At 36.6% G+C, this 25,412-nt stretch overlaps 1 protein-coding gene across 2 annotated transcripts; it reads right to left on the reverse strand.

The window, feature by feature from the left end:
- Positions 1–18,260: 18,260 nt before the first annotated feature.
- LOC108611664 (uncharacterized) lies at positions 18,261–20,410 on the reverse strand. Of its 2 annotated transcripts, none has more exons than XM_089464896.1 (2): positions 18,597–20,410; positions 18,261–18,530 (listed from the first exon to the last, which is right to left on the reverse strand). In XM_089464896.1, the coding sequence occupies exon 1, from the start codon at positions 20,257–20,259 to the stop codon at positions 18,658–18,660; it is 1,602 nt and encodes a 533-aa protein (XP_089321022.1). In that variant the 5' UTR covers positions 20,260–20,410; the 3' UTR covers positions 18,261–18,530; positions 18,597–18,657. The 2 variants fall into 2 exon arrangements, with proteins under 2 accessions (XP_089321022.1, XP_017859904.1); XM_018004415.2 differs by having other exon boundaries at positions 18,261–18,534.
- Between the last annotated feature and the right edge of the window lie 5,002 nt (positions 20,411–25,412).

Raw genomic sequence — 25,412 nt, forward strand, 5'->3', positions numbered from 1 at the left:
CTATTTTGTTCACTGCCTTGCACTAATTGTCAATCAAAGTGCTTGCCATAATCCATAGACTGTGCTCAAAATAAAGTCGACTTTCATCGAAAAGGCAAACTGGCTACGAGCACTGCAATGGATGCAAAGTCCCAGCTGTGCAACTCTGACTGCGATGCCGAATGCGACTGCCACATTGACTGCAACGGCAGCCAATGAGGGTGCAGCAGCAGCAGCAGGAGCAGCAGGTTGAACGGCAGTCGAGTGCAAGGGATTAAACACTCTAGATTTTATTAGATAAAACCCAGTGAAGAGCAAAAGGAACTCAAGCCAAGCCCCGCCCGTTCGCCCGCGCTGGCGCTTATATCATAAATTCTGTGACAAATGCAGGTAGAAACTTTTACCTAAGCCGAAAGTCAGAGAGAGCGAGAGAGAGAGAGATACAGAGATGGGGAGAGAGCGATGAGGGTATTATGTGCAGAGGCCCGAAAAGCCAGCAGGCTAATTGCAAACTTAAAGCTCGGTCGTGTGTATCGTTTTAATGCCAATTGATTCGGGGACAGAAACATTTATGCATTAAGTTGTCAGTCTTGCGGAGACAGCTGATTAGCCATCATTATCTTGGCTATAATGTAGTCAGACAGAGACAAAGCGAGAAAAGAGAGAGGGAGATAGAGATACGGAAGGGAGATGTGAATCGTAGATAGATGTTGGTTTGGCATCGTTTGCTCAGTTTCCGTCTTGTTTGTCTCTGCATAAAATTCTCCGTTAAGTGCGTCAGTTGCGAGAACAAGTGACTTGAGCTCGTTTTGTTATTGAAATGAGCGACAGACAGACAACCACACATACGAACACACGTACAGAGTGCGACTTACATTTATAGATACAAGTGCAGATATAGTTACACACTTACACGCCTACACACACACAAACACACACACTGGCGCGAGCAACACTCGCACGCATGCATAAGTAAACAAACATAAACATTTGCTTCAACACGCTGCGTATAAAATGGCATAACAAGCAGCAGCCACAAAAGCAGCAACAAGGATCACAACAAACTAAATAGAAATAGGGCATGCTCTACCATCAACTACCCTGGAAAAATGTTACAGTTTAGCTAAATTGGTATATCATAAGGTATAATGTATAAATTAAATATATATGAATAATAATAAGTTATCAAATTAATTAATATCAAAATTAAATATATAAAATAAATAAAAGGTTATAAAAATGAACAATTAAATAAATACATTAATTTAAAAACAAATATATATATGTAAAATTGTAAATTAATAAAAAATAATTTATATAACAAATAATATTTTATTTATATATGAAAATAAATGTAATACAAAAAGTTTTAATATTTTTAAATGCAATTTAATATTTAAAACACAGCGAGAAATTGTCGTATTAAAAAACTAGCCAAAAGAAGTATCCTTGAGCTAATACTCGGTATAAACCGAACTTTTTATTTTGATTTCTTTTTGCAGTTAAATGAGCTTTCAATATATTAAAATATATTATGATTGAATTCGTAAATGAGGATGCTCTTTAATTGTTAAGAATTTTGTCATTTTAATTATATACAAATATTTTCATATAAAACGAAGTTCCTCAAATAAATTAAATAATAATAATTAAATCCACGTACAGTAATTAAATTATATTAAAGTGCAACGAAGTTCTTCTTTGAAGATATGAATCGCAATATTGAAAAGCAAAAAAATAATAATTATTATTTTATATATAAAAAAAAATAGGCACAGATCTTAGCATTTACCTAAAATTTGAAAGAAACTTCAGCTTTCACAATTCGCTCAGCACCTTGACTATCATTTGTCTGTCTAACTTTATGGCACAACTCCCGGTGGCATCCACAAATAATTTATAGGGCATCAAAACCGCCACAAATTTTGCCGCTGCGCTTTGCTGCGAGTTGCTGCTGCTGCGAGATGCTGCTGCTGCTGCTGCTGTGGTTAGCATCATCTTTGCCTTATTGCCGCAGCTTTTCTTTTGTGCGAACACTGTTGGCACCTTAACGAGCTGTTGCCAGGTGCAAGGAACTTGCTCCGCGAACTTTGTCGAAAGGGCTGCGCACAAAAAGGGAGAACAAGCATAAAAAAAAAAAAAAATAATAAAAATAGCGAAAGCGAGAAATGGGAAAACCTTTTTGGCTGGCCAAGCAATTAAATTGCAAGTTGAGCATTTCAACGTTAGCGCGCGCTAAGCAATTGACAGGCTGCCACTTGAAGGTTGACATGACATACAAATACGATATTCACACACACACACCAACACACACACCAGCACACACACACACGCACAGGAACACTCCCTCACACAGTCGAGTGCACATGCAATCAATTAAATTCGTTGTAAATTCAACGGCTTATCTGCCGTAATCAATCTTAATTTTCCACTTGACATGCAGCGCCCAGGCAAAGGCAAGCAGAAAAGCAACTGCAACTCAAACTCGAGCTCAAACGCTACGATTCCCCTTGAACCCACATCGTAGACGTTGCTTTACTCATTCGTTCGTTCGCAATCGCCTCTCATGTATGGGTGAGCGTGTATGTATATACATATGCAACTGGGCTCACATTACGTATACGCAACGCTTTACGCATTTTAAATCAAAATACATTTCCGGCTGACCCACAAAGTAGTACGCAAAACACAATTTATTGGCAAAATAAAAGCGTCAAAGCACTTGAAGCTCACATTCAGTCCTCCAGCTGCTGCAGCTGCAGCTGCTTCAATACAGGATATTGAATATGTATGTGTGTGTGTGTAAGTGTGTGTGCTGTGTATAATTGTAAAGGGAAAACGCATATTGTGCTAGCTCTACAGCTCGAGCTGATATCATCAGCCAGAGCTGCCTTTGCACATGCAACATTAACAAATTGAAATAGTTTTAGCAATTTGTTTGCTTTGATTGCAAACCAAGGCCTAAGACTAGAGCAAGACTATCAAAGTGAGAGAAATTCCTAATCGGTATAATCTCAAATGAGAACAAAGCAACTGACCTGTCTATTCTAAAAACAGATCAATATCTATCCCATTACACATTATACATAAATTCGAGTTATGGTGAGACGTGAAAAAAATTAAATGAAATAAATCAAATTTTAATAATAATTAAAATTTCAATATGAAAATCATTTATAAATAAATACAAAAAATATATATATATAATTGGATATATATAATTGGATAATTGAATACAATATCACTTTAAAAAAATTGTATTTCTAAATGATGAAATAATGAAATGTAGGAATCAAGAAATTAAAGTTTTCAAATAAAATTTTTAAAAATAAAGAAAAAAAACTCTTTTCTAATTTCGGCTTCTTTTTAAAGAATGCTCTAGCTAGATATTCTTAGGCAATGCAAAATTTAATTTGAAGAAATCAAAGTCACAAATTAAATATTATAATAAATATAATAAATATTTATAACACATTATATTTCAAACTTAAATCAAAACTAATTAAATCAAATAATATATATTATAATTTTTATTATATTTAATATCAGCTTACCTAGTGAAATATTCATAGATTGGCCAACATCAAGCAGTATTCTGTCAAGATATTCATAGAGACAGTCGTAGCCAAAATCAAATTATTCACCTGCTGTTTGGCTAGTCACAGCACGAAATGAAGTTCCATAAATATATTACTTCCCAATTTCCATTAGCATTTCTAATTATGCATGCTCAGTATAGCAGAATGCCCAAGACACAGCTGTGCCGGACTTAAGTATTCCAAGATATATATGTATATATAAATATATATATTTATTTATATGCATATATATGTTTAGAGCTATAGAGATGTTTAACTATAAACAGAAAGTAGTTCACATGACTTCATTGGGCGAATGCACAATAATCGCTTATGCAAACGAGGCCATTGAATCCTTTAGCTGACCAAAGGATATGTTGTTGCAATTTGTCTAGTTGCAGCTAGCGTTGACCGCTGCACACTTATCACACACATACATACACACATCCACACACGTACGCACACATACACAGAGAGGCAGAGGCTCATCGTCTTACCGGTAGCATTACTTAATATGTGTAAATTGTGTGGCATCAACTATTATGCATTGCATGTTATCTCTGGCTATCACAACGGCTGCTCCATCTTCGCTCTGCAACATGGTAATGCATGATTTCTCCCCCTCCTCCACTCACCAGTTCGCCCGCCGCTGTTACTCTTCAGCATACTTCAGCAATGTTGCCTGCTGCCCGACAGGTCGTGCCTGTAACAATTTATCATTTGAGCATGACGCACGCACATTGCTCACATACGCGCACACACACACAGACGCGCGCATACACGCTCGCACACACTCGCACAGTCATCAGTGGGCCGCAGGCAAAGGCATTTAACATGCAGTTTATGTTTGCCACAAGATCTATTACAGGAAATTCGCATATGCCGAGTACGCAATGGTATGTTGAGGCGTTTGCCTTAGCCACGCCCCCAAAAACCGCCGCAATCAAGCAGGCAGGCAAGCAGGCAGGCAGGCGAGCGAGCAGAGTAGGCGCACAAATTGCTGTTAGTGGGCATGGCTCATGTGGCAAATCCAAATCGAGCAGCAAAACAAAACTTGATTATTTTGTGCGGTCCACGTGGTCTGTGGTCCAAGTGTTGCGGCAGCCCAAAAGGGGCTGTGGGCGGGGCAGGGCAATAGAGGCGACTGCACAGCAGTATTAGAGCTGAGGTTTTCTGGCCTCAAGCCATTGACATGGGCATAGGCCTTTGCATTAAATATTGCAAGCCCGAAAGCCGCACACTTAACAAATATGACGCCTGCGAATTATGTCCTGCATTGTGCAGCCGACAGCTGCCAGCCTCCTGCCTGCCGCCTGCCGCGTGCTGCCTGCTGCCTGCAGCTGTCTGCCTTTTGCCTTTGCGCTCAGCTTAGTTTATTGAACGGCAGCTTAGTTTGACAGCTCCAGCCCGAAAATCCAATCAGGCGAAATACATTTGCAATAACTTTAATTACGCATTCATAAATATTGTGTGCCTGTTAGCAAATTCTCTTTAAGTAATTATTTAGGCCTGTCAACAGAAGTTGTTGGCCCGTCCGGCTGCTTGCCGAGTGCTTAAGCAGATTTAACATGATTAAATTCTCATATGCAGCAGACGACAGATGTGTATGCATATCAATTTAGACTGATACCGAGTGCTCGATAATAGAAATAATTGCATTTTGATCACATTGCGTATACTTAATGCATTCACTCAATATTTGAAGACGGCTTTGGAGTGACACAGGATGGGCAGAACGGATTTATATTAAAGTTATTTGAGTAGTTAATAGGAATTTTTAAATATATTTAAAGCTAACTTAAATGAGAATTTTATCTTTATTTAAGATAAACTTTGAGTATATTTGATTTAAAATCGCTGGCAGAATAATATTTTGTTCAGCTATATAAATTTAATTTTATTATTGTGATTTTATAGCTTAAACTGTGATTTATTCTGATTTTCTTCCACTTTAATTTATATGAGAGTTTATTTAACCTGAATTTTAAAAATACAAAAATTTCAAACTTTTTTTAATATTTGGTTAAAATACAAAATTATTAAAAAAAAAAAAAAAAATATTTATATATATATATATATATATATATATATATATATATATATATTTTTTTTTTTTTTAATATATATAATATTTTGTTTAATCTGTTATATTTTTAAAATTATATATATATATTATATATATATATATATATATATATATATATATAATATATATATATATATATATAAAACTTATCTATATATATATATCTATATATATCTATATATATATATATTATATTATAATTTTAAAAATATAACAGATTAAACAAAATATTATATATATTTAAAAAAAAATCCGGGAATATTAATAGAAAACCATGAATAATAACTGAATAATTATATAAAAATAAAAATCTCAAAATACTATTGCGCTATAAATTAAATAAAAACTATTTTTTTCTAAATGCCAAATCCAAAATAAATTATTTGTAACTATTTTTTTTTTTTTTTTTTTTTTTTATATATAAAAAAAACTTTTATATACAACTTATTGAAAATATGTGTATTAGTATTGATATTTATTTTCAATTTACAATATTTCTTTTCCATAAAACTAACAGTAAGGTATATATTTGAAGAAGAAGACAAGAAAGTACATTCAGTATTCGTGTTGGTTAAACATTTTATTGCTGAAGCACTTGCAGCAATAAATCAACATGCTGGATTAACAGAAATATTTATAGCTTCTATTATTTATATATTTTTAATACATTTCATTTCAAAAGGAACGAGTGTTGTATAAATTGCATTTGTAATAACTTTAATTACTATTAGTGCTGCCAGCAACAAAACCAACAAGAACAAGCAAACAATCAAACAAACTAACAGCAACAGCAGCAGCAACAACAACAACTGCAATGTCACTTGGCAATCAAATAAGAATAAGCGCAGCGGGTGGGCTACACCAATGTGTAGTCTGGTGGGTGGTTGGGTGGCTGGGTGGTTGGGTCGGTGGTGCGGTGGCTGTTTGTATGGCACCCTCAAAATCAGCTCTCAATATAATGCGGCGGAAGCTTTTGTGAAATCCTTACGTCCAACTTTTTAATACGAAAACTTTTTGCCGAGTTTAGTATAAAGGCAACAACAACAAAAAGACCAGCAACAGCAGCAACAAGGACAACAACAAAAGGCAATTGCAACAGTCACTTTGGTGGACTTGTTGTGGCCAGACGACAGCCTCAGCCCAGCCTCAGCCTCAGCCTCAGCCTCAGCCTCAGTCTTTGCATCAGAACCAGCTCGAGTCCCTTGCCATATTGCCGGTTCCTATGTGCCATGGCCAAAGCGTCAGCAACATCTGCAACTGCAGCTACAACAGCAGCAACCCAAACGACCCCCCCAACTGCTGGGCGACCAAAGCCACTTGAGCAGCACAGAAAACTAACTTAATCTTGTTTACATTCTATGACGAGTTATGAAAATGAAAGGATTAAGCGAGCCACAAACAAACGCACCAGCAAACCAAACCAAGCAACTAATACACACGCACACACTCACACTCACACTCACGCACACACACATTCATGCATTGGCCACACATGCTCAAGCGTGGCTCATGCAAACAAAACTTACGCATGGAAAACCCAAAGAGCGCACAGAGTAAACAGCAACAGCAACAGCAACATCATCAGCAACAGCTACAATTTGAGAGGCCAAAGCGCAATTTGGCCAAAATACCAAAGTCGAAGTTAATAATGCCCTAGGTTAGGCTTTGGCATATCAATCTTTGCTCAAACTAAACGATTTCGGTTCTAGCTTAATTCCAGGCTAATGCTGCAAAAGAACTTGATAAATCAGAGACAGTTAGTGAGAATAAGAGACAGATGAGAGAGCCATTTAGAGTGAAAGAGAGAGGTAGAATGAGAGTGAAAGAGAGACAGAAGCTGCAGTAAGTGAAAAATATGGTCTTTGAACGTCTTAAATATCGTTAAGCCAAGCAGAATCTAGGCTCAGCAAATGTTAGAGATAATAATGAAAATTTTAAGAGAAGCATTTAGAAAATTAAATATCTATGGAAAATAAAATTTAAATAAAATACATATACAAAATTAAATTGAAAGAATATTTATAAGTAGCATAAAAAATAAATATTTATATATGTATTGAAATTCGTTGAAACGAATATGATATAAATGATAGAAATTTATATATTTTTATATACGCCAACTAATCAGTTAAAAACTTGCTTAGATGCTCAAATTAAGAGCAGATCAAAATGTTTGTTAAGCTGTAACGGAAGTGTTTCAAAACCTTTTTCATACATTTTACATGCCTACCTAGTATCTATTTATTTTATTTGATCTATTTTATAAATATATTCGAAGTGTGTATTTTTATTTATTTTTTTTTTTTTTTTACTTTAATTTACGCAGATTACTTAAATTCGATTTTTGATTTTTGTATAATTCCTATGATTTTTAATTTCTTTTTACTTCATTCACTTGTAAATACATATATTCCTTATCAATTGCTATAAGTATTTAATGCAATTATTTCATTTAAGAATTACGATGCATGCAAAATGCTGTAATAAAGCAATCAATATAAACCAGAAAAATGTGTATTTATTGTATTATGCGAATGAATCAAGTATTATTAATTGAAATAATCCGCTGATTGAGCATTTATGTTATTTATGTATATATAGAGAAAAAAAATGTATATATTTATATACATGTCTATAAATTTATTAATGCCATAGTTGACTTCTTGGTATCTGTTTATTCAACTTTAATAAGGCAGAAAATTAGAAAACAAAAGAATATTATATTTGAATTTTATTTAGCGTTAATAAATCTAAAATTAAGAATACAGGACATACAGAAAAAGTAAGTAAATTAAAAGTAGGTAAGAGCAATCATATTTTGGGAATGTATTTGGATTCTAAGACATCTTAAGAATAATTGACTACGGTGAAAAACTACGAATAGCTGCAATTGATATACATATAGAAATATATATAATTAACTGATGATGATTTCTATGTAAACTATAAATTAATTTCAAGTTGAATTTCAATAGCCATGCCTCTGTTTCTTTCCGCATATTTAGGGACACCCTACTGGGCCAGGGCATACGCGCACAGCGGCTTAAAGCAACAAACAAATGCCAGCTGCTGTAAATGTTGTTAGCAGCCACGCCCCTAGCTATAACTATTATTACAGCCGCCCACTTTTGGTACTTGCAAAATTAGCTGCATGTGTGTGTAGAGTTTTTTTTCTGGTTATGTATGTGTGTGTGTGTGTGAGTCTGGCTGTGTATGTGTGTTTGTCTCATTGTATTTCATAAAAAGCGTAACACATAACCACAGCATACTTTCAACGCTAGGTGGCGCCACCGGCGCTTGTTTATCAATTTCTCATTTGTGCGTGTCCGACTGTGTGTGTGTTGGTGTGTGTGTCAGCCACAATGTTCCGTTAGCCTCACTCGGTTTATTTATTTGCTTACTCCGTTGGCCCATAATTCGGAAGTGTAAAAAATATTTTGCATTGCGGTTGCCAACACGTGCACCACGCATCCATCAATGCTTTGTCCGGCAACTGTCACAGACCAAACACGGCCCACGCCCACGGCCCATCGCCCGCCGTCCTGTCACGCCCACACGTACTCGAATTTTAATTTGCACATCATCGATAAACAGTGAGGTTGCCCAAAACTGCTGGCCAAAGGACAACGCACGTTGGCTGATCTGGCAACGCGTGAGGGACATGCCTCTTTAATAAAGTGTGCGTGTGTGTGTTGTGTGTGTGTGTGCGTAATGGCTGTGCGTGTATCGCAATTTCGAAAATAAAGTTATTAAACAACGCATCATATGCACTTTGGTTGCCATTTTGTGCAGCATCTGGCAACTGCAGCAAGCAACTGGTTGCCAATTAGTCTGGCAACGCCAAACTTTTGCTTTGTCTATTTCGTAGTGATTTCAGCCACAATTTTCATATTGTTATTTGGATATTTTTCGGGTCTATGTTTAAAAGTTTCGCAATTAATGTAAAGTTTAAAATAAAATTATTTTGGCATTACATTTTCGTTAATTAAATCGTTGAAGCTCAAGGGAAACATGGACCGCACTGTAGAGAGGTTTATATGGCGAATGAGCAACTATGAGAACTACAAATGTATGAAAAGTTTAGCATTTATTGAGACATTCGAATGACTGTTTTCCATAGCATGCAAAGAGAGTCTTTCGAACACAGAAATATGATCTAGTATAGGAAACCAAAACTCTTGCCATTTAATGAGTTCATTTGTATTTGAGAGAGTAAAAAATAAGAGCAATACGAGCGCTGAAATATGAAGTTGTCTGAGCACTCTCATTATATTCTCCATTGACAATCTGAGTTTGAAGGTCAATTGAGTTTTTATTTATGCCAGACATTAAACAATTAAATATTTAAATGTCGTATGATATAAAATATTAGAATATCTATATATTATCAATCAGTGACTTATCATATAAAATATTATAATATCTACATATATATAATCAATCAGTCAAACAGCTTCTGAAATATAGTTTTCACAAATATTCTCTCTCTCTCTCTCTCGCTCTCTCTCGCGCTTTGTCTCTCTCTCGCTCTTTCTCTCTCTCTCGCTCTCTCTCTCAATCTCACTCTCTATTGGGTTAACCTCTATATTATAAACTTCTTCTAGAACTTCCGTCTGGAGTTCTGCTTCTTCAGTTCCTCATCAACTGATTTAACAATTAAAATAAAAACGTTCTTTAGTTATTATTACTCTTCTCTCACACACACACTTCCTTTTTCATTTACAACTATCCTTCCCACACACACACACATTAACTTTCTTCATTTACTATAATCCTTCTCTCCCTCTATCTCTCTCTCACACACACACACACACACACACACACAGACATTGGCTCCCCTCTTTTGCCATTAAGCACTTCCCTGTTTTTGCCTGGATTATTTACTTTTCAAGTATTGCTGTTTATTATTATTAGTTTTATATGATTTCGCACCTGTGCTGCAATAATATGCATTAGCATTTGCCTTGCAGCTTGGGGCAGCAATAACTTTTGCTGGATTTTGCCCGCATTATGCGGTTCTACAGCAATTCACTGGGATCCCATGCTTCTTGTTGATGTTGCATAAATTGTGGCAAGCATTTATTGTATTTAATGTAAACTTGCCACTTACCACTTGCCACTTGCCACTTGCCAAGTGCAAATAGGCACGCAAGGGCCACGTGTTGCATCTTACACATGAGAGACAGAGAGGGACAGCAATAGTGTGTGTTTGAGTGTGTGTGTGTGTGTGATGTTGCTGTTGATGAGTTGATGAAGTTTGCGGTCAAAAAGTTGATGCAATATTGAGCTGAGTTCAAAGTTGAAGGTAAAACTTGCCTTGGACAATGCTATTAAAAGTTGTAGAAATATGGGCGAATTGCAAAAGATTTGCTGAACAAATTCTTAAAACTTTCGTGTAAACAGCAATTTTAACATATACCTAAAGCAAATGCAAATGAACATCAAATGAAGTTTTTAGCTGAGGTTTGGCAACGAATGCACAAAAACATGCAAATAAAATAATTTACAAACTTATTTTAACTGATAAGAAATCGTTGCAATTGAGATTAAAAAAATTCAAAATAGTTTTACATTATCAAATAATTTATTTATATGTATATTTGACGTACAGAACAACAATGAAACAAACATTTGCAGAAGTTGTTGAACAGAGCTCTAAGACTCTAGATATTATTGGATATTCCTTGATTCCAGAATATGTAAAACTAAAATTACAGCTCGATTTGTAAGGAATCACATCACATCATTTGCCTAAATTTAATCTTTGTAGCTTCACACTTCCTTCAGACATTAAATTGAACAGTAGCGAAATGCCTGAGAGAAGGACAATCAGCAAAACGGAAGTTATTATTATAAAGGAATTTAATTTCAAAACAAAGATATTCAATTTTAAACAGGCACCGTAACGATTATAACGCTTATAGCAAAGAATTAAAAAATAAGAATTATTTTTTGAGTAATTTGAAAAAAAAAGGTAATTATTATAAATAATTGATATGATAAAAAACAAAAATAATTATTACATATCATTTTTTTTTTTAATTCATAACTCTTATTTGCAGTCCCTGGTTTTAAACACATTTTAAACAGATTCCACAAGGTTTTACTAAAAACTGTAATACAGTAAATCCTTTGAAGCGCACTTAAATTCTAAAACAATTTCAGCAATAAATATTAAAATATTTGCTTGAAACGCAGCATTAAAATTATGAAAAGCGAACGATAGATTTAATATCCCTATGCCACTATAAACAGACCAAAATTTACATTGACCCAAAAATTGCAGTTTTCAGATAAATACAACAACAACAACAGCAACACGAATAAAATACAACAAAAAAGATACGCATGAGAATGGGTCCATTAAAAATAGATGTGCGGCCGTTGTGCGGATTTCCAATTGCGTTCAGAGGCACTGCAGATGCAAGTATATATGCAGAGAGGGGGATATGTATGCATACATATGTATATAAAGTAGATATGCTACATCAAGTGGCACGCCCACGCGTAGTCAACGCCTTTATTGTTGGGCCGACTCGCACGCACATTTGCGGTTCATAATTTGCGAGCCATTTTTGTTTGTTGATGGACAAAATCAACACATCCAACAGTAACAAAAGCAACAAACAAAGTGGCGGGCCACTGACTGTGACTGTGAGTGACTGGGAGATACCCTGTAGGATGTGACAGAAGATGGACAAGGCAGATAAGAAGTCTTTGTTTACTTATTGCGTATAGGGTATTAAAGATGAGCAGAAGAATATGAGCTAGTTAATGAATAATGTAGAGATACCCTTCAGCTGTAGAAGATGATGTTGAAAGACTCTTCTCACATCTACACATATATGGATTACTTGATATATGTGTAGATGTGAAAAGAGTCTTTCAACTGCTGAATAAATTTTATCGCATAATGGAGTCTATTGGTATAAGATGGAAACTCCGCTCAATAAACTTACATCAAAGAAAAGATGAAGTGAGAGAGGGAAAAAAAAGGAAAGAGAGTGAGATTTAAATAGAGCCTACTCTATCTCTTTCAGCACAGCGTCAATAACACTCTTTGCCTCCCATACGCACAAAAACACATCTAACTGACCAAAGCTCCTCATTTTAGTGCTTTGACCCGCTCTACAGGGTATTTAAATGCAGCTTTCAACTTGAATTTAAATTAAAACGCAAGCGCGACGATGGCAAATTACAGGCAACCAACTATGAATAAATATACAAATAAATACATACATAAATAAACAGGCATACACACAGACATATAAATAGTGCTTGTATAAAATATGAATTTATAAATATATATGTATGAAGGCATGGACTTTATATAGACGATAAATATTGATTGTATGGTCACGTTAATTTCTGCCAATTATGCCCAACCCAAACACTTATAATGTGTGTGCGTGTGTGCGTGTGTGTGTGAATGTGAAGCACTGTCTGCAGCTCTTTTATTATTATTATTATTATTTGCTATTATTTAATGTGTCTCCGTAATTATCGAACTCTTTGGCAATCAACATTGGTCGGTTCAAAATGTTTACCGAGCATGAAAAATCTTGTACTACTTAAAAATAGTTTTTAAAACATTCTTAAAAATAATAGTATCAAGTAAAAGTTCCGGTTAGAAGATACTCTGACTAATGTATATATATACACTACTATTTTATAAACTATTTTCTCGGCTTTATATAATAATATTTTTCATTCACTTACCCTGTTCAATAAAGTTCCTCACATTGTCAGTTCAAAACCTCGATGAAAATTTCGCATTTTTGTTAATTATTCTAAAAGTTCAGTTATTCAAAAGCCGTGTAACTTTGTTGCATCTTCTTCTTCATCGTCTTTTTTTTTTTTTTGGCATCGCCACTCACATATTTTGTAGCTGCTCGGCGAGCCCATGTTTTATATAAGCATATGTGATTGTCCTCCCGTTGGGTATCTGTATCTTATGTGCCAAACCGCTTGTATACGTATCTGGGCTGCGTTTCCTTAAACTTTCCGTTGCCATCCGGCAGATGCTCTTCCCTTCGACTATCTCACTCTCTCTCTCTCTCTCTTTCTCTATCGGCCTCTCTGTCCCTCGCTTGGCTGGCAATTATGAAAAGCAAAATAAAAATAGCATTTTTAGCGCTTGGCTGCAAGTTTCTTCGCACAGCAAACTTTGTCCAAAAAATAAGGGTAAAAAAAAAATATGGAAAATAAAAAACGAAAGATATACATATATATGAAAAGGAGCGAAAAAAAAGAGTGTGTCTATAGATTTTGTACTGCAAGTTGGGTTACTTGGGGACGGTTTTTGCAAATGACAAAAAATTTTTAGTGTAATTATCTTTTGAATAATTAAAGAAAAACGTTGGCGCAGCTTAACAAGAAGCAGAGCGCTGCGAAAATAGCGCAAAAACTGTGCCAGCAACAGGACCAACAGCAGGACGACATATACAAGGCACACACACACCAACACAAACACGCACACAGAGTGGATGTTGATAACTAAGGCTGGCATCGCTTTTCGCCTTCGCTCTTCCACATCCCGCCCACACCCACACCCACAGCCCGGACATATTTTTAAGTTTTCCTTTTGCCTAATGCCTTGGAGCCCTGTAGGGCACTGCCGCTGTCGTGGGCGCCCATGTAGGCGTGGGCGTGGCCATGGCAGAGCCACCCAACTGCTTAGCGTTCGAAGCACACGCGCTGTAATTTGCTTCAAGTTATGCTCATTATGCGCCAATTATTTATGTCAAATGAAAAAAAAAAAAAAAAACAAAAAAACAAAAAAAAAAAAAAAAAAACGGAGCCAAAAAAATTCGTGAATGTTCAAGGGGAAAAATCACGAAGATTTTGCTTTGGGTCGATTGCGAGCAAAGGTAAACCACAACGAAATGCACCGGAATACAGGTAATAAGTGGAAATTCGTGTTAAGTAGAACAAATCTAAATGAAATTTTTCATAATCTACAGCAAGCAGGAAATACTTGACTTAGGACCTGAGCGAGGATTGGAGGAATTAATACTAAGCATGGACATACTCTATTTGCGTAGGGGAAAAGGGAGTTTAACATTGAGTTGTCGTTCAGCTTTTCGTCTGCAATTTATATTGTTTAAAAATATCTAACAAATTTACAAAAAATTTTATCAAAATATTCTTCATATTAGAATTCCGAAACGAAATTGAAATAAAACAGAAATTTTTGCACATTTTATACTATATTTAATTTATTGTTAATTAAGCTTGAAACCATTTCCAATGGATTATATTTAGAGTTTACTATATAAACTTTTAAAATAAAAAAGCAAATATTTCAAAAACTCTTTTTCAGCTCTTCTTCAAGCTCCACAGCTCTTTATTCATTGAAATTTAACTCAAGATCCATAAATCTCCACACATGCTCAAGCTTTTGCAGGAAACCTGTGTTTTGCGTCCTAAGAACTAAGCCGGAATGGCATTAAACGTTTTTAATTATTTTTTAAACTACGACAGGGGTAAGATATTGCATGAATAAATAACAAGTCTTATTTTATAAAAAAAGGAAATAAATTAAAATTAACAGCTGAATGTAGTCGATAACCTTATACAGTAACTTAATATAGAATATTCCTTTGAACAACCTTTTCAAGAAGAAGAAGAAGATGAATATTTTTATCCCATGGCGATCTGCCTGACTTTAAAATTCAAGAAATGTATGACTTTTAAGAAAATTTAACAATTCGCTTGGAGCAGGTTGACTTAAATAAAAAAGGAGGTGTTTATCAATTTTGCTCTGGTTTATTTGAAATTCAATATCTATTTTTTTTAAGAAATCCAGAGCAGATTACAGTAAATTTTTTTAAAGATTATTTAATTTATTTTAAAGACTCAATGCACTCTTCTTTCATGCATTCAAAGCAACCCAAACGGAAACACACACACACACAGAGCACACAGCTACTCACACACACACACATCAGCGCAGCTAACGCAACGACTGTACTTGGACCTCTTTGTGGGCTCGAGTTTACTGTATGAAATTAATTGTTGAAAAATTGTTGTGCCAAATGCAGTTTCTTAATGATATGAATGAATTCAGAGCATAATAATGGCATGCAGATGCATGAATATGCCAGAGAACAAGTCTTTATGAATTTAAATACATTTTATTTTTTACTGAAGATATTCAGGATCCGAAATATAAAATTTCATCTCAGCAGCTTAATTGAAGACTGTGCAAATAATTCCCTTTATAAAGTAGATGAAGCCGACAGAAGAAGTCAGACAGACATTTATATATTAATATATAAAGATATTCTGGACAGTCCAAGTCGATCCAGCCCTGCCCTGCCCTGTCTGTCTGTTTGTCAGTTCCGTTCCCCTCCTCTACTTATCTATCTCTCTGTATTGCATACGCATAATTGAAAATTATTGACTGCGCTCTGATGCAATTGTATATAATTGACTGTAATTAAACTTTTATTACCTCTAATTTATGTCAAATTTGATTTCGTTTAGCATAAGAATATCAAAGTCTGTTACACAGCTCTGACATTTGCTAAAATTTTCTGCCATTTGGTCTCTATCTGAGATTAAACTGTTCAGCACAGCCAGTTGGTTTGTTTGCGTGGGAAAAAAGACACAAAGACAGAGAGAGAGGGAGGACGGGAAGACGGGAAGAGCAGAGTAAAATGAAAAGAAAAGCATGCGAAAAATTGTTAAAGCATTTTAAAGAAGAGATTCTGAGAATTGTTTTCAGTGCTTAAGTAGAGAATAGCTAGCAACTGGGATGCTTGGAACTTAATACATATTTTGTTAAGAATGCTTTCCGCCACTGTTTATAGTTTGTGTTTAATTTCGTGAAGCGTTTTTGTTGAGCAAAATGGGTTAAGAGCTGCATATCACAGTGTGGGAAAGCTGGCGCTATGGCGCCTGTCTCCAGTTACACTCTGGATAAGGATGAGCAGAAGGAGAAGGAGAAAAGAGATATAGAGAGAGTAGGAGTAGAAGCAAAAGCAGGAATCGGAGCAACCCGGCGGTCGTTGTCTTGGCGTTGTCCTGTGCAAGTTGATGCCACGCTTGGCACTGTTGACATGCCATTACTGCAGCTAATTAGAGAAGCGACCCAATGGAGCTGCCAGAGTCAGAGTCTCCAGACTCGTCTCGTCTCGACTCGACTCGACTCACTCTCACTCGGTGTTGAGAGCCACTGCCGAATGTGCAACTGTCCAACTGTCCAAGTGTCGGACTGTCGGCCTGTCGGCCTGTCGGGCCTGGCCTGGTGTTGCGACGACCTGTCATGTGACATTGTTGACGCCTCGCACGTTACTGTGCGCGCTGCCCCACGGGGACACGAGCAGCTCGATTCCCAGCAGCGCCCTGCGTGGCTCCCACGCTGCATGCCTTGTCAACTTCCTTCCATTTCCAGTTCTCATTTGTGCGGCATTTCCGGTACACTGGCGGGCACAATGGCGGCAAGCCCGCACTCGAGTTGTTTGTTGGCGACGTTTCGCTTTCCGCCGCAACTAAATCATTTGTGGAGAAACTGTCGCCGTTGCCGTCAGCAGACTCGGCTTGTTTCCCATCTCTGTAACTCTCTCTCTCTCTCTCTCTCTCTGTCTCTTTCTGCCTCTCACGTTGCAATTGTCTTTCTTTTCAAATAGTTTCGTGCGCCAGCCAGGAGCCAAAAGTTGGCACAGTTAATTCATGAGATTTCACGGTTTATCTCACAGCCAGCTCCAGCACTGGACGCCCTTAACACACACTCTCTCACTCTCTCACTCTATGTCTCTCTCTCTCTCTCTCTCTCTCTCTCTCTCTCTCTTTCTCTCTCGGTCTATCCCTGTTCATTTCTCTTTTAATATTGCTGTGCGTCTTTTCTCTGCTGCGCATAGTTCACAGTTAATTAGAAAACTATTCCGCGTGCGGCGCTTTGCCAACTTTTGAACTCTCCACGCGACTCAGCTCAACTCAACTCGATGCGACGCGACTCGACTTGCCTCGCCTCGGCTCGGCTCAGCTCAACTCTCGATTCGAGGCGCCCACGTTTAATTATAATTTCCGTAAAAGTTATGTTTATCCTTAATATATGCATAACCTTGGTCATTTTGTTTAGCTGCCGGCTGCTATTTACCCAGTAAGTTTTCCTTAGCTACACCTGCCTTTGCTGCGCTTTTCCATTCAGTTGCCACAAGGCGCTAGGCAAACGGCCAAGGAAATTTCATCATATGCTAACGGAAATGCAATATTATGCACCAAAAATGGAAACTTATAATTGTAGTTGAAGTGTTTTTTAGAAAGTATTGTATTACAATTTATCATTATTATTTATATCTGTATATAATCTGTCTGTCTATAATATTTATATCCCAATTATGCCTGATCTATTTAACTGTTTTTGTGCACTTTAAGGACTTTAAAATTATTATATACATCATTTTATTTCTCATATAGAAAACTACTTCAAGCTATCTTGCGTATTAAGCATTTATATTACGTCGAAATTATATTTTAATTTAATAATTCATTTTCCTGAGCACAAAAATATATATGTATATATTTATATATACAGCAACATTTATATTCGGTTTTTTATTGTGCAAACATGTAATTTTAATTAAAATTACTAATTAAATTTTAAAATATAATTAAGTTTACCCTTTCAAAGAGGTATATATCAAAATATTATATTTAAAATAAGTACAAAAAATTATAAGAAAACGAAAATAATAGCTTTACTTTAATATTTTTTTCTCCAGACAACTCCAACTTCTTAGGAACTTGAATAATCGATGTTTATTAAATATTGATAACTAATTCGCTTCAGCTTGGCCTATTCATGCAGTTTTCTAATGTCCTAGTAGACTGTCAAGTTAGCGGCTATTTAGCTTCGAGCTGCTTTACTGAAACACAATTATCTTTCTATGAATTGTAATAAGATCTATTGATTTGAATCAACTATTAAAATTTAAATAAATATACACCTGCAAACAAGAAGGTTCATAACTCTCCCCAGCTATTCACCCAGCCCACCCAGGGCCTGCTCTACCAGTTCGGACAAAGAGTCAGCTCTACATGCACCACATCGTTATGCACTAAATCTGGGCGATTAAGCATAAACTCATTAAATTTCGAGCCGTAAAAGAAGAGCTTAACTGGCAATTGGCGCTGATTGAAGCCACTGTGCAGCTCCTCACGCAGCTGACTCTCAATGCTATAGATGAGCTTCCCAGAGAGCAGGACGCAACGCTCCAGATGTAGCACATGCAGCTGCTTGCAGCTGATCAGCAGACGGAGAATCGCCTGCTCTGTGACTTGCTTGCACGACTGCAAAGAGATTTCCCGCAAGTCCCGGAGACTGCACAGCTTTGCCATGCCATCATCGTCGAGCTGATTGTGATGGGGCAGCGAGAGAATACGCAGCGCCTTCAGCTGAGCCACCAGCTCCAAGTGCCTGGCATCCAATGAGATGCGAGAGCTGCTCTCCAGCTGCACGAGCTGCTGCGCCTTGTATGTGGCGAGCCACTGCAGCAGCTCAAGGCTGGGCGGACTATCGTGCATGATCAGCTGCCGGAGAGCGGGCAGCTTGGCCAGGTACTCCAGGTGCAGAGGCTGCTCCTGGTAGCTGAGCGTCTTCAGTGCAAGTCGCTCCAGACGCTCGCAGCAGTGCTCGTTGGCCAATGTCCGGAGTACATCCGTTTGCTCTGTGTGCACAGCCTTGACGCTCAGCTCCCTGAGCTTGGGCAAGCAGCTGCAGATGCTGGGCAGGAGCGCAAACTGCAGATCGAAGCAATATAGGAGATCTAATGTTTCTATAGAGCTTGGCAGCTTATCCATGTGCCGGCCAGTCAGCATGTCATTGTAGCAGAGATTCAGAGTCTTTAGTTTAGCCAGATGACTCAGTTCCAGCAGGCACTCATCCCTGAGTTCGCAGTTGGACAACTCCAGCTCCTCCAGCTGCTGCAGCTGGTCGAACAGCTTATGCATGTTGCGCAGCGATAAGGGACTATATCTGAGGCGCAGCACCTTGAGTCGCTGGCAATGGCTGGCCAGGTATTCAATCAGCCTCTGGTGATGATTGCGCGGTATTTGGCCAACAAGCTGGCTCAGATGCTGGCCGAATAGCAGCAGAAAATCACGTATATGCCACAGACTGAGCCCCTTGAAGACGCCCAGATTAATGGAGCTGTAGAGGGGCGGACAGCGTTGCAGGACGCGTGCCAGGCTGAGTTGATCCACAAGCGCTAGATAACGGTATATGCAGAGCAGGCAATCATCATTAAGCCTCATTATGGGCGACATTTGGCAAATGGACCCACAGCGCTCCACAGACGCCGGCTGACCCCAGCTATAGAACGCCTCCACCTTAACCAGCTGCTCCTCGACCAAATGCCTCCCCTTCAGCAGCACATCCGCTGCATCCCGTGAGCTCTCGTACAGAACGTAGCCGTATTTAAATCTCCTGTCAGTCGTCTTCTCTGTCAGCTCCATCTGCAGCACTCTGCCAAAGCTGTTGAAGTAGTTCAACAACAGCTCCGACTCCATCTCGATTGGCACAGCCCGCACAAAGAGTTTCCTTATCTCGATGTTGTCCTCGGTGTAGGCAATGGTGCGGCCATAGAACGGACGATAGCTAACTTCTGACATCGGCTCACAAGTAATGGATTGATTTATACAAAATATACTGAATTTTTATTGACATGTGCCTTAACTAGGATATTTGATGGAGAACTTTTAGTTTTTTTACTAAGTGGAGTAGCTTATGTTTTTTTTTTAGTTTGAATTAAGTTTAACTATAAACATCACAAAATAATTGCTACCAGTTCAACAAGCTAAAGACAATTCGTAATTAAATGGCAAATCATGTGGAAACTTATGCACATGGAATATCTATTTATTTAATCTATAACCAATCTCCTGCTTGATGAAATATGTTTAGGAATTTTAATAAAGACAGAAAAAGTACAATAACACATATAAAATAAAAATACATATAATAATATATAAATACATATATTTTTCTTTAAACTCTCCTGATTGATGAAATATGTTTAGGAATTTCAATAAGTACGGATAAACTACAATACACTTTATAAATATAATTAACCCTAGAATATCTATACGCTTCTTGAGTAAATAACAAATCTTATTAAATATTATATATTTATTGATAATAATGCAGCTTAGACACCATTATTTATATATATTTATATTACATATATTTAAACATATTTCTGATTTTTGTTAAGTAAATAGAAGACATATCATTAGATTTCTATTACGTTTTAATTAAATTTTATTTTATATACGTGTGCAAAATTTTTATACTTTAACTTTTACATAAAACATTCTCTTAGTTGCTCAGCTGCTTTCAATTTTCGGTTCTCTTTAAGTAAGGAACATTTTCCAGCTATTCCAGTGGCCACTTCAAACTTGCCTAGCTACTCTTCAAATCTCTTTAATCACTAAGTTATTCTAACCCGCATACATATACATATACACATACATATATACATTTGTTGACATTCAAGGCTATGCACTTTTTTCATAGTTGTTGGAGATGCTTTGTCAGCTTTTAACTGGCCTGCTGGAAATTATTTACAAAACGCTTGAGAGTTTCATGATTTAAAATAATCAAATTTACATGATATTAGGCCAAAGAGAAAACTACAAAAAAAAAAAAAAAAAACAAATCCAGCCTTTTACGAAACGCAGTCACGCCATAGCCACGCCCCACTCCTTGTGCCCCTTTGGGCACATTTTATGAAAGTTGAACAATTTGTAAACAAAAATTTTGCACGCACTACACCTAAAAAAAAAAAAGCAAACAAAAAAAAATAGTCGCCCAATCAATTTTGTTGTTTGTCGCTTCAGCTTGTGGCAACAGCAGCAGCAGCAGCAGCAGGAACCGCAAAGTGTTTTTCATTTTACTTCTCTGTATTTTTGTTATGTTTGTTGCCCCCCGTTGGAATTTATTGCATGCAGCAACTGATTTGATTAGAAACGCCCATTGCCCCATTGCTGGGGCGCTACGCCCATTGGCTTAGCCTTCAGTTCAACGCTTTTGAGGGCCGCCTGGCCGAAAGCAATCTCTTAATTTGTTTACAAGCTTTGCTTTTGGCCGTCTATTTCGTTCCGATCCGTTCCGTATCGTTTCGTTTGGTTTCATTCCTCATCCTGCTCTAGTTTTGCCGCACTTCTCAAAAAAACCTCAAAAAAAAAAAGAGAAATACATAAAAAGCCAAAAGAACGACGCGACGCGACGCCTCGACTCGTTTGCAACATTTGCAGTCGACGCAGGCGCTGCAGTCGCTGCCGCCGTCGCCGTCACAGTTGAGGCTGCCTGCCTCTGATAGAGATCTTGCTTTTATTTGTTACTTAGCATATTTTCACCTTGAGGGCAAACAATCTTCCACTAGACACACACAGCACCCCCACACACACACACGTTCATGCACACACACACATACATAGATGCTTCTGCCTGGCCGTGAGTAATAAATATTTTTTGCAGCACGCTGCTTGGGCGCCTCAGCTTAAAATATTTCCATCTTTTTTTCAGTTTTTTTTTTTTTTTTTTGCAAGTTTTGCAAGCCGCGACTCAGTTCAGATTTTGCCCTTTTGATGCACTCGCATTTGGGACGATGGATAACATAACTTGAGCACGAGATTGGTAACGCTTGCTGGAGATAGAGCAGAACAAGTTTTAGCCCAGTTTAAAAGAGCAAGAGCAAAGCAATGCCATAGGAACACTTAAAAATAAACTTGATTCGCATCTAAAATTGGGTAAAAAGTCAAGGGTCAAGCCTTTGGCTTGTGCCAAATCGAAACAAAGTTCAAAGGTTGACGTCAAGAATAACAAGAAAAAAGAAACCTTAAATCGACTCCTACAATTTTGTGGAAAAGATTTTTTATTTTTTTACTTTAAAAAGTGTCGAAAATTCAGGCAACTAATCATTTATTTATACAAATACTTAAAGCAATAAAATGCAATTTATTTTTCCTAACATATTAAATAATAATTAGTATTTTCGGCAAAGCAGAGCATTTATTAATATTTATTTTTGCATAACTAAACATATGACAGCATTTGATATGACATAAGCTTCACTATAATCTAGTTACTGTCAGGTATTAGGCACGACTGATTATTAATTATATAATTTTTTACGGCTACATAATTTATTCAATTAAAATTACAGCGCCTTTGGTTATTTAACGTTATACAAAAATTGAAGAAAAAAAAAATAATATATATTGCATATTTATTAGATGTTTTATAGTTATCGAATTTTCCTGTTTTTAGTTTATTTTACTATAATTTTATGTAATAAAAATTAGATTCCATATTATATGCTTATTTATTTCATTATTTGAATTGAAATAAAAAATTGGTTTCGTATAAATATTTGAAAATATTTAACAAAAATTTTATAGTATTTGACTTAAAAAAAAAAAAATAATAATAATAATAATAATCAATTTCACTCATCAATATAATTATTTGAATAACTAATAGTCAAGTTTAGACTAATTAAATCACATAATGCAGCTGCAGCAAATTGCCAATAAATCAAAGTAAAACTAGATTAATTTAATTAATAACCAGCCTATTGTGACCTACATACTTCAAGCGCAATTGACTAGCCGCACATTAACACGATTGCTTCAAACAATTGCCAACTCCTTGCTTCTTCCCCTGATATCAATTTATGCCTAACCACATCTCATACATATGTATGTATATACACAAGAGCACTCACAATTCAAGAATGAAACTCTTATAAATTTTACAGTCTGAGTAGTCCATTTTGATATGCGTAGCACACGCCCATTACTCAAGCGAAATCGTGTTTGTAATCTTTACACCTTAGGGTATTACAATCGTCTTTGCTTTACCAAAATCCACGTGGATAATATTTTCATTTTATACAATTGTCGGCCGTTGACCTTGCCACACAATGTACAAGTAGGGTTTTGTAGATATATACACACATACATATATACATTACCTGTATATATTGTAGGTAATATATATACTTTTATTCTGTTCTTTTCATATAAGTATATTTATGTGTATTTTTGAATTTAAATGATTGAATTTGGCGTATGCTAAAACAGCTCACAAAGATATAAAGAGCGAGAGAGAGAGAAGGAGAGAAAGAGACAGAGAGAAGGTACTGCTAGGCAGCCATTTGTAAAAATATGAAAATTACCTTTAATATGAAAAGGCAGACGGAGAGTCAAACATATATTTATTTTTTTGCTTTCCACATCTAGATAGGCCTGCTGCTCTACAGACAGACAGCCACAGAGACAGAAAGAGACAGACGGATAGAAAGAGAGGCGTTCTATTTTATTTTGCTTTATGCCTTTATATTCTGTTTTGTGTTTACATAAAAGTGAAGTGAGGCAGATTGCGCTCGAGTGCGTTAATCAGCGCTTCTGGGCAGGGATACGGACCAGAGCACGGACACGGATAAGCACCCGGTGGGCTAACACACCCACACACACACAGCGTAGGTTGAGCGAGTTTGGCATCGCGTTTTAAATCAACTTCAGCTGGCAAAGTTTGCGTTGACTTTTCTGTTGCTGCTCAGCTGCTGCCATTGCTGTCGCTGTTGTTGGTCAGGGCACTGACAAAACAGATTATACTGATTTCATGCTGGGGAAAATCAAAAAATGAACGTGCGGCAATTTACATACTTAAGTTACTTCTTCTTCTTTTTTTCCTCCTGTTTTTTTTTTTTGCTGTTCACGAATTTATTGGCCACATGTTTTGTGCTACCTTCGTGAGTTGTACAATTTGCCTTTTGACAATATGTATACGCATTATACGCACTTCTTCTGCTCCTGCTTTTGCTCCTGCTGCTGCTTCTTTTCTGGCCTGTTTGGGATTACAAGGAATTTCCGGGGATTCCATTTTAATTGAATTTCTTTTTGGCTGTCATTGTTGTTGTTGCTGTTGCTATTGCTGTTGTAGCTGCTTTGCATTTTTTTGCCAGATAATTAAAATGACCGTCGGCCAGTTTAAAATATTTTTACTTTTTTTTTTTTTTTTTGGAATTAGTCAATTTAAAGTTTACTTTTTTATGACTGACTGATTACACTCGATAATTTGCATAAAGCAACAAGAGAGAGAGAGAAAAGAAACAATCATAATCATATTAGGAGCAGTCGACGTACTTCCATCGACCAAAGTGCACCGGGAAAATGAGTGAGAAATGGCAACTGAAGCAGTTGAGACAAAGTTACATTAGAACACTTAAACACTTAGCTGCTGATGACGCTGCTGCTGCAGCACTAGAGCGGGAAACAACTCTTCTCACACCCTCTCTCTCTCTCTCTCTCTCTCTAGTCAGGTCTGGCCAGCATTTTTGTTGCAGCCAACTGTATCTTCTGCCCGAAGTTGCTCTCATTCCAAACACGATCCAGAAATCAATTTCTCTGCTTTTTAAGCCACTTTTCATCGTTATTTTATTTTGGGTCTCATAAATAAATCAATATTAATTTGATTCCGCTCAAATTGCAGCTAATTTTCAACGAAATATATTTCCATGGGAAGCCTATTAGGACATTAATTTACGCATATTTATAAACATAATTCAAGCGAATTTCATTTACATCATTCAACCAACAAAGCAAAAATGAAAGAAAAAATAGCGTCACCTAAGTTCTTTGTAGTCGATTTAATAAAGGAAGGAATATAATAGGAATTTTTCTCTTAATATTTTCGTTCAGCTGTAAATTTTGTATAAATATTGAATAAACGTGTTTAAAAATTTAATTCTTAAGAAATT

Source organism: Drosophila arizonae, chromosome 3 (genome assembly GCF_054131065.1).
Source record: "Drosophila arizonae isolate 15081-1271.41 chromosome 3, UAZ_ARI_1.0, whole genome shotgun sequence".
Lineage (NCBI taxonomy): Eukaryota > Metazoa > Arthropoda > Insecta > Diptera > Drosophilidae > Drosophila > Drosophila arizonae.

Excerpts from the sequence above, each read along its gene's own strand:
- LOC108611664 (XM_089464896.1), bottom strand. The coding sequence starts at position 20,259 with ATGTCAGAAGTTAGCTATCGTCCGTTCTATGGCCGCACCATTGCCTAC.